Here is a 10925-nt window from a genome sequence, read left to right as displayed (position 1 = left end):
TATTGGAACATGAAGTGAAAGTTTCCGAAATTCAAAAAAAGGAGAGTATCCCACTTATTTTCTAGGGATAAACTGCATGCAGGTCACTATTACTATTTTTTAAATTGGGCAAGTCTTGTCACAGCATTTACCATTTACACTGAAGTTATTGTATCAGCAGCTGGCAGCAATAGTAAACAATATTCCTCTAATTGACCATCCAAGAGAGGGAATAAAGCATTTGCTACCACACTGCACAAGCAGAATCCTCACCCAGCCTTCCTTCATGTACAAAACAGAATATCCCTATAATTAGTTACTCATACAGAAATACACAAATGTAACAGAAGAAAAATTATTTGTTTCTCTTACAGAGAAAATTGACATCTGCAAGACAAGGGGAGAGTCAGCACTAATGAGCCAGTTCACTGCAGATCTCCAAGCATTCCTCAGGCCAAACCTAGGATCCCTCAGCAGTGCCATTCTTGCCATAAATACTTTACTGGTCCACAAACATAACTTTTGAAAACTGAGTCCTGATCCACAGTGCAAAAAGGTGATGTTGAAATAACACAATTCTGGACCAGAGCAATTCAAGCTCCGGGATCCATTTGTTCAAAAGCAGGGTCTGATCAAACCAAAGAGGCCCTACCAAAATAAAAAAAAAGTAGCAGAAGCTACTCTGGCAGCACACCAAAAAATGCAAGAAGAAAGTCACATTTTTCCCGCTTCCCTGCAAGTGCATTAAAGGCCATTAAAGGTCAACTAGTCTATGACCTCTCCTCATGTATCATCGCCATGCTCTTGGCCTACTGTTATCAGGCCGGAAGAACCTGACTTTTGTACCTGGAACAAGAGCAATTCTCCAGCTCTGTCACATTTGTACATGGTAAAAGCAAACTAAGAGGGCCATAACAGGCTGTTCCTGTCCACAGCACGTCTGTCTGAAATGGGGGCAGGTCTGCAGCAGCACTGGACAATTCTGGCCTTCAGACAAGCAAGCTATCTTCCACCCATTAAGCCAAGATGGCCCAGAATATCTTGGCTTCTGCAGAAAGCCCGTCACCAGTTGGGGACTGAATTCAGCTTTTCCCCTCCTGGAACAACAAATCTCATCACTGCAGTTTCCTGAGCAAACTCAGGTTTCTGAATTTGTACAGAAATACAATTTAGCTACTTCTCCTTCTAGAAATGTTATATTCTTAAACAAATGAAGCTTCCTGACATGTTAAAATATTCCTCTATTCCTATCAAAACTTCAGCTTTGGTAATTCTGCTCGACTCCATTGCTCGAATCTTAATAATCACAGATTTTTCATAATCATAGACCAAACTGGGTTAAAGGGTATTTTTGAGGTCATCTCATTCAGCCTCCCACTCAACAACAGCAATAGTACAGTAACAACAAAAGTAACATTGAATCATTATTTGTATCTTTTTAGAATCAGGAAAGATAAGGCGAGAAACATTTACAGCTGTAAGTGAAAACACGTTTCTCAGTATTTTTTTATTTGCTTACTTTTGTAAATATATTAGAAGGAAAAGAGTGAAAATAGTAAGAATGTTCATCATTATGATTAAGGGCATTAAGCTCAGACCCTGCAAAACAATACTGGGCAAACATCCTTAATTAGGGCTGCTGGATAAATGCTTTAAACTCCATCCTCTAATCACGCAACAACAAGGAGAAATGTATCAAAGACAACAGGACTCCACTTGGGAGAGCAGCCCTTCTCCCCATACTACCTAGTAATTGATCTAAGCCCTACCCTTCGTCTACTTAAACATGCTAAAATACATCTCAACTGAAATAACAGATGTTTTGACTGGGCAAATTAAAGGAGAGGTGAGGAATGGTTTCCATTGACGGAATCCTGAATAAATTGCAATCAATTTAAGTTACAACAGAATTTAAATGAAATGTTTTCATTTAAGATTGTTTTTTAATGTGCAATTCCTTTTTAGTTAAGCTGGTCCAGTATGACTGATTTCTAAAACCAGCAATAGATGATACCTTTGCTACTGCAAATACAACTTGCGATCTGGAAATGACCTTTGTGCTTACCTATTAACATGCCAATAGATAGCTAGATTTGCTGGCTTTTCTACTGTGTTTTTTTTAAACATGAAAAGCTGTTTGGACTTTGCCAGTTGAGTTTCTTGCCCTATAAATCCTATAGTTTTATAAACTGTATTCTGAACCAGCCTCAATTTTTGTCTTGTTGGTTGTTTCACACCGAGTAATTAGAATTTGAAGGGGAAGTTGCACAATGTGTTAAACCATTACATGAGCAAATTAATCCATCAGATTTTCTTTTTAGAGAATTGGGATCCAAGGCCAGTTGAAGTAAAAGTCTTTTCACTGACTTTAATCAATTCTGGATCCGCTCAGGGAATTCAGAGGGCTTATCCATAGCTGTGCTGTACACCAATGCCTTATGATTTCTGGAAGAGCGCACTTGGAAGGATGGGCTCCTTCCTGCTTATCCTTCTAAGGTTTCTCTCAACTACTTCTCCTGTCTAAAAGGAGGAGATTATTTTTAAACATATGTAGGAATCATTGGTATCCAGCTTTGAAAAGGATGTTACATCTGTGAGTAACTCCACTTTCAGAGTGGCAGAGGCATTTGACTTTCTGTGGAGCTGGGTTCTTCACACTGCAAACCTTTTGGAGAATCCAGCATTGGGATCCCTTTCCATAGCTCTGTCCCCTCTCCAGAGAAGTTGGTTTACCTGATGTTATTTCTCTCACCTCCACCATCATCATCTCTGAAGAATTCCTCGCTGTCATTTGCTGAGTGGGATTTTTTCATTTCAGCAATTCTATTTCGGGGCACTTTTCTCTTGAGGGATGGGGAGAAAAAAGATGGGCGATTGTTCCGTTCTGGGGTTGGTGGTGTGCTGAAAGAAGTGACCTGAAAGGGAAATTGAAGAAGTGTTGAAGACCGCTTTGTTTAAAAAAGTTTTACGCATCCAGTAATAAATAATCAGTCCCGATATGTGGCATGAGGCAGTCGTGTGCAAAAATCAGAATCACAGAATCGCTGAGGTTGGAAGGGACCTCTGGAGATCGTCTAGTCCAACCCCCCTGCTCAAGCAGGGTCACCTAGAGCACATTGCACAGGATCGCATCCAGGCGGGTTTTGAATATCTCCAGAGAAGGAGACTCCACCACCTCTCGGGGCAACCTGTTCCAGTGCTCTGTCACCCTCACAGTGAAAAAGTTTTTCCTCATGTTCAGATGGAAGTGTCTGTGTTCCAGTTTGTGCCCATTGCCTCGCGTCCTGTCGCTCGGCACCACTGAAGAGAGTCTGGTCCCATCCTCTCAACACCCTCCCTTCAGATACTTGTACACGTTGATAAGATCTCCTCTCAGCCTTCTCTTCTCCAGGCTAAACAGGCCAAGCTCTCTCAGTCTTTCCTCATAAGAGAGATGCTCCAGTCCCCTAATCATCTTTGCAGCCCTTCGCTGGACTTGCTCCAGTAGTGCCACATCCCCCTTGTACTGGGGAGCCCAGAACTGGACGCAGTACTCCAGATGTGGCCTCACCAGGGCTGAGTAGAGGGGGAGAATCACCTCCCTCCACCTGCTGGCAACACTCTTCCTGATGCACCCCAGCATACCATTGGCCTTCTTGGCCACAAGGGCACATTGCTGCCTCATGCTTAACTTGGTGTCCACCAGCACTCCCAGGGCCTTTTCCTCAGAGCTGCTTTCCAGCAGGTCAGCCCCCAACCTGTACTGGTGCATGGGGTTATTCCTCCCCAGGTGCAGGACCCTGCACTTGCCTTTGTTGAACTTCATGAGGTTCCTCTCCGCCCACCTCTCCAGCCTCTCCAGGTCTCTCTGAATGGCAGCACAGCCCTCTGGCGTATCAGCCACTCCTCCCAGTTTTGTATCATCAGCAAACTTGCTGAGGGTGCACTCTGTCCCTTCATCCAGGTCATTGATGAAGAAGTTGAACAAGACTGGACCCAGTACTGACCCCTGGGGGACACTGCTAGCTACAGGCCTCCAACTAGACTCTGTGCCACTGATCACAACTCTCTGAGCTCTGCCATTCAGCCAGTTCTCAATCCACCTCACTGTCCACTCATCTAACCCACACTTCCTGAGCTTGTCTATGAGGATGCTATGGGAGACAGTGTCAAAAGCCTTCCTGAAGTCTAGGTAGACAACATCCACTGCTCTCCCCTCATCTACCCAGCCAGTCATTCCATCATAGAAGGCTATCAGATTGGTTAGGCATGATTTCCCCTTGGTGAAGCCATGCTGACTACTCCTGATCACCTTCTTTTCATGAATCATGACCGGCATCTAGCCAGAAGTTTTATCAGAGCCATCAATGAAAGAATGCCAGATGAGCAGTCATCTCAACTTCAAGAGGTTCATCAAGATGAAAATATTTTGATAGATCATCACGCTCAGCTGTGTTGTGAATACCTCTCTTTTCAGAGCTGTCATGTGATCATGGTGCACAGGGATTTATATTCACAAGGGGGAAAAAAAATACAGATTAATTGCTTGTTTAGGCACCAAGAATGTCAATCTTATCTTATTTTTGGATGTTAGAATTCAGAAAATTGATTTAATATGAGTACCAGACACACTAAAACTGTCCATCTTCATTCCTTTGGTAAACACACAGTAGTTGTTTCCCTGCTTAAAAAGATGCTACATGGGATCACTGTAGAAGCTCATGGTGTTTCTGTGAAGCAGGGTCACAAGGCAATTACTTAATCTTGCAATGCTGATACAAAAATGAAGTCAATGTACAATTATATTATATTTCTCTTTAGGTTAGAGAAAAACAAGGTGAAAGGCCACTGATGATTTGGTTAGCCTAAGCGATGACACATACAAGGATATAATTGTCCATGGTGAAACACAAGCTAGGCATGAAGCTACAGCCAGAACCTTCAGAATAGCATTTGCTCCTGGGTAAACCACAATTATAGTTGACCAGATCTATTTCAGGAAGCATTTCAAATGAAGTGGTTACATGCTGTTTTTGCTAGTAATATTTTAATAATTTCCTTTCAAATGAGGGGAAAAAACCCCTAACAAACAACAACACCCCAAAACTACTTTGCTAATGGAGATGAGTAACTCCTATCTTATTCTTCTTTCTTCACACAGTTAATTTAACAATTCTGTAATTCGTCCTGGTCTAAGATCTCATACTGCTCCTATTTGTCCATATGAATAAGGAGGGAGGTGACATGTGAGCGAGGATGACAGCCAAGCCTGTCAAGCTGGTGTTGCATGAAGAATCTCTCCATGTCATCTCTCTGTCATTGCTATAAAGAAAAAAATAATTCAGAAGCATTTTACCAGTCAAATGATCTCCTCTTTAGTGCACTTGCTCTCTAATCTGTGCTTGCCTCAATTTATTTTTAATTCTGTAGCCATTTCATATCACCCATGGAGAGAAAAAACAGTAACAGATAAATCACTATTAAAACCATTGCCAGAAAAGCAATGATAATACATTATCAAATAGAAGCACTGGAAGTCTTGGAGCCAGAAGAGCAGAAAGTTCCTCTAGGCCTGACTTCTCCAGGTTGTAACTATATGGTAGACAGCATCTACATTTAGTTAATGAGCTCTGCACTGGCAGCTCAGTTTGCCTTTTAGGAAGCCAGAAACAAAAATCATGCAGCTTGCACAGACACCTTTGGAAGAAGTCCTGGTGGCCTCCTTTGAATTACATGGGTTACTTACATTATGCAGAAAACCACACTAAAATCCATCAGTAACTACCCTGCCTGGGGCAGGACACATCCGTACAGGTATTTTAAAGCAATGTTGCCTAATCCCCATTAACTAGGCAAAACACACTCACTGAAACAATGCTTGGAACCGAAAAAGGGTCAAATCGGCATCTTTGGTATTTTATTGCACTTGTGCTTAAAGTTAAACATGTGCCTAAATACTGCATCTAGATCCCCAATTTTTATTTTAACATTATACAGGCTTCATATTGAAGTCCCTGGTGGCAAAATCTCTTCTATGTAACATTTCCTGTGAGGTTTAGTAAACAACCTACATCATATACTAATTCTACATTTCTGGGTAAATCATATCTTGAATAGAAATGGAATCTATTCATTTTCATAGAAAATAGGCAGAATCATCGTTTTCCCTGGCATCAACATCACTGTTGTTTCAATAAAACACTCCTCCAGAAGTATGAATCATCCAGTCATCTCTGTATTCGGTATTCGCTCAAGGGAAACTGCAATAAAAATCCATCTACACATACTGAATATATTCAAAACACACAGAAAAAACTAACTTTAGAACCTTGATGCGATTTAATCCCAAAAGTCCATCCATTGGCTTTGAAACAAGAAATATTCAGCGCTTAACTTCAAGTCAATATTTCTGTCTACTACTTACTCTCTCATGCACCGGGGATTCTGGATTTGAATCCTCCTCTGTCCCATATGGTGAAGTGTCACCAGTAGAAACTCTACTCACTGCCATCTCTGCATGTCCTTTCCCTTGTGGTCCTTTCATTCGGACAAACTCCATGTTGTTATACTTATAAAAGCCGAAAGACATCCTTTGGGCCATCTTAGCTGCAACACTCACCTACAATGCACCAAGACAGGAGAGAAACACAAGTAATATCTCCATGCTTCAAAAAGTAACATTCTCTGAAAGCAGTAGCTTAAGTCAAGAACACAGTAGATAATGATCAATATATTGATTCTTACATAGCATTTTAAGCCACAATCTTTCCAAGACGGAGGCAATTTTACAGATTTAAAAAAAAAAAAAAAAAAAAAGGAGGCTCAGAAGAATCAACTCCTTCAACTACCCAAAAAGCAGCATTATCCAGTGGCAAGCTGAGATAAGACACCGGTGTCCTGACTTCCACAGTGTGGCATGCTGGAACACAGGCACACACATGCACAGCACTCAGCCCATGAAAGGACACTAGTTTGAGTCTAAAAGCAATAGACACTCTCAAACCTCCCCCAAACTAGCACAGCACACTGCACAATTCTGGCACTAATTTGTGGTAAGTCAAATCAGACAATTCTGTGTCCATACTGTCATGCCCAAAGCATAAAGAACCAGTCCCAACACACAGTTCAACTGCATCACATTGCTCACCACAAAACACTGATAGCCTTTGAACCCTCTCAAGAGATGAAAGGACTCAACTTCCAATTAACATAACTGAACTGAAAATTCAAATAAGAACTGAAAAAAGGAACACACAAATATGAGAACAATCAAGGTTTTGCCTAATGAAATGAGTAGGACTTTGTTCATAACATAACAAAATTTGTACTGTTACTGTATTAAGAATTAATAAAGGCTTCTGAAATCAAGCAACCTTCAAAAGTATAGAGAGCTTGACTCTGTTCTGTCAAGAGTGAAAATGCAAGCAGATCAGATCTCAAGTTTTGCCTTTGGCTGTGATTGAGAATTTAAAGCTCTAACAATTCTATTTCATTTGAAAAAACAATGTGGAACAGCAATGTGGTCAAACAGCATGTTCCTCAGCTATGAGGTGACATTAACACACCAAACCTTGCCTCTCCACTGCAAGGCTTTCTCCTTATTTCATTTTTAGTGAATCTGCATTCCTGTGTACATTAATAACCCGTCTGCTGATTGCGTGATGCCATAAGGTGATGGCTGGGTAGAGAAACAATTTCAGTTTCATGTTCTCTGGAAAAATTCCTAGAAGAGTATGAACTAAAACAGAGAGAAGGGAAAATTACTCAGGACCTCTCCTGAAAGGGGAAGGAACAAAAGGAGATGAAGGAGTTCACAGTCACAGTAGATACCAATTTTTGCTTTGTTTTAATCCCTCAGGATTGTTTTAAGAGCAAACCGTTTGGGTAGTTTATTGTTTCTTGCACTCTCAGCTTAAGCATTAAGTACAGAATCCTAAAGTGCAAGTGCTGGCATTTCACATTTCTATAGGTAAGCAAAAAAAGCTTCCACCTGGGACAGTGAAACTACAGTGGCATTTTGAAAATAACTGGTGGTATAGAATGCACTAAAGAAAAACACATTTTATATATAAGTTATCAGAGTTCAAAATCTTCCTGTAAAACCTTCCTCTTCTGAAGATAATTAAAAATATCCATTATCCTTCAGGAAAAAAAAGGGGCTCCCAGAACTCCTTTTATTCAGATCCATTCCTGTGCCATGCTCTTGGGTTCCTACCAACTTCATTCCTTCTGGTAAACACCAAATTATTATACCCCGGTCTGAGCAACCTCTGCTGACTGAGCCAAAAGCACTAGCTTTTGAGCAACTTTCAAAGCCAAAAAGGATAGGTTACGATGCAGATGATCTAACAGGACAAAAAGCTAACAGCTTCAGTAGCACAAAAAAACCCAACAACAACAACACAAAACAAAACAAAACACGTGTTCAGTATATTCTTCTTGCAAAGGACATTGTCTTTCCGAAGCACCTTACCCTGTTGTCATAGACTTTCTTGAGTGCTTCATAGCGGATGGACCCCTGAAAAATCACCCCTTGGAAGGTGTTGCTTTTGTCACTGGCCACCAGCTCCACACAGACCATTTCTCCTTCTCCCACAGTCATGTCACTGAAAACCTGCCACGGATACAAGATGAAATACTTGAAGGAAAACTGCAGCTGTTAAAGCTCAAACATATTTAGTTTCCCACAATTGTCCTTATGCCCAGGGTAGGTTCAATGTAAATGAGAGAAAGCAAGGGAGCTGTAGGCTCCTCCACAGACCTTCCAAAAAACACGGCCCTCAGGCACTGCTCACTGCAGATCACATCTTGGATTAAGCAGCGCTCACAGTTAGCCTGTCCTGCTTTAGCCCATCATAAAGACAAATGCCAAAATTCAGCTCTAATTTCAGATTTCAAACCCATTAAACTAAGAGGAAGCTCAAATAAAATCATCATAGACTTGGCCCCATAAAAACTCATGGAAGGAAAATCTCAACTGGCCAAGAACATTTGTCCAAAAGACACCTAGGAAACAACCACTCAGGACAGAGGACTAGAAAAGGACAAAGCTCTGCTGCAGCAAGAAACTCACCTCTTCAAAACTGTCAATCATAAAGAATATGTTGGGGTAGCTTATTTTTGACTCTTCTCCTTTGCTGTCCATTGGGTGCTTGCTAGGAGATGCGAACACTTGCTGAGAAAGATTTTGAAAAAGGTTACATCTTCTCAGTTAAAGTAGCCAGGAATAGGAGCACTGAATACAAGACAAGCAATACCAAAAGTCCACAGTCCAACACTGCTCAGTCAGGCACTATTTTGCCTTATGCTAGAGATGCTGGACATCCTGCAGGCAAGGCTGAGTTGGTTTCTGACTCCAGCCTCCATTGCAACAATGAGAAAACCTCCCACTTGTGCCAGCAATGGCCTATAAAGACATCAAGGGCAGACAGTGCTGAAATCATTGAGTTTTGACATGCAAGCTGCCAAATATCAGCTGCTCCACAATAAATGTCCATGTATGTGCCCAACCTCTTACCACTCTGTGGTGAAGCTAAGGTCTCCTCATTAACACAGAAAACAATCCTGAGTTGCCTCTAAGTTACTGCAGTGTGCTGCAGAGTAAAAGCTCACCCAGCAATAAAGTTACTGTGGAGCAGCTAACCTAATATTATTTGTTTGTACAGTGAAGTCCATTGTTACCATTTGCTTAGTAGCAAAATAAGACTAATATTGCTAAGTAATGGGACTCAAATTTTCATTTCCATCTTCCACTTCTGTTTCTTTTTCTATCCACTGTGCTTGCTGCTACACTCCCCTCCCTCTGAAGCAATTCTCAATTCCATCTTCATCTCACTCTTGGAATTGCCCAACACCGAAATAGCTAAAAATTTTTGTTTATATCTTTCCAACAAGATTAACAGGTAAAGGAGGAGAAGAATTCATACCAAGTAGCTTTGCTTCCACCTCTCCGTTTACAATGGAGCTTTGGATGAAATTGCAGCCATGTTTTGAACACTTTCATCATCAGAAACATGTAGAATCTTAGCTCACTGTGAATGTAGCAAAATATCTGAATCTGCCCAGACTGTCAGGTTTGTGATACACTTGCTACAAAGCATTCAACACAAAACATGACTAAGGGTAGGACATTAGATGTTCATGATAGGGCCATTTTTCCTTATTTGCACATATGAAACTTATGTGAAAATTTAAATATAGATTGTTAAAAAAGGAAAGATTGCTTCAGGACAAGAAGTAGCATTAGTAAAGTCTAACAAGACTCCTCAAAGACTACACTGGCACCAGTGTATGAAACAAGGATGTCTTCCAGGCATCCTTGTTCCTGTGCCATCAATGCCAAAGAAACCAAACTGATCCTGTTCAACACACCTGAGGAAAAGACAGTTTGTAGACATCTTACTGTTAAGCCAGGAAAGAATCAATGTAGTCTGCAAAACAATTTAGGGAAGAGTCAGCCTTTTTTTTTTTCTCTGGTTTTGTGTCTTAGGGACCCTACCGGTATGAACACAGTAGCTCTGTTATAGCTCTGGAGTAGTACAGCACATCAGACTCCTGAACAATGTTTCTACCTACTCAATATCTGGCTACACACTGATGGGATAATATACACTTTCTAAAACAAGAACAATCATAGCAGTAATATAGATCTAAAAAAAGTTGGCTTTTGTTCAGTTAAAATGAACAGCCTCAATGGTGCACGTTACACTGAAAATGTTCTAATGCAAATATGCCTTCCACAGTATACAGAATTGCTCTATCTACCTCCACAAAACAACTTCATAAGGTTGAAGCGTTACTGGTATGTGCTGATGAATTTCAATGTGTTCTGGGTTTCTCCTGGAAAAAGAGACGCAAAGGAAAATTAAAGGCAGCCTCATAGTTTGAGCCTCTAGAAATTAGGAACAAAACCCCTCCGTATTTTGAATGTTGCCCATACACTTTGGGCAGGTCTATTTTCTTCTTCC

At 40.9% G+C, this 10925-nt stretch overlaps 1 protein-coding gene across 12 annotated transcripts in view; it reads right to left on the bottom strand.

Annotated features, from left to right (window-relative positions):
* KIAA0930 (KIAA0930 ortholog) overlaps positions 1-10925 on the bottom strand; it is a 163024-nt gene that overhangs the window by 69480 nt on the left and 82619 nt on the right. For all 12 annotated transcript variants that reach the window (XM_067305146.1, XM_067305197.1, XM_067305190.1 and 9 more), the window contains exons 5-8: positions 9032-9133; positions 8432-8572; positions 6383-6577; positions 2732-2894 (exon numbers count right to left, since the gene is read on the bottom strand). In XM_067305146.1, coding sequence (XP_067161247.1) covers positions 2732-2894; positions 6383-6577; positions 8432-8572; positions 9032-9133 — 601 coding nt within the window. The remainder of the gene's footprint in view (positions 1-2731; positions 2895-6382; positions 6578-8431; positions 8573-9031; positions 9134-10925) is intronic.

This window comes from Apteryx mantelli, chromosome 1 (assembly GCF_036417845.1).
Source record: "Apteryx mantelli isolate bAptMan1 chromosome 1, bAptMan1.hap1, whole genome shotgun sequence".
Taxonomy (NCBI): Eukaryota; Metazoa; Chordata; class Aves; order Apterygiformes; family Apterygidae; genus Apteryx; species Apteryx mantelli.
This window is presented reverse-complemented; position numbering and strand designations above follow the sequence as displayed.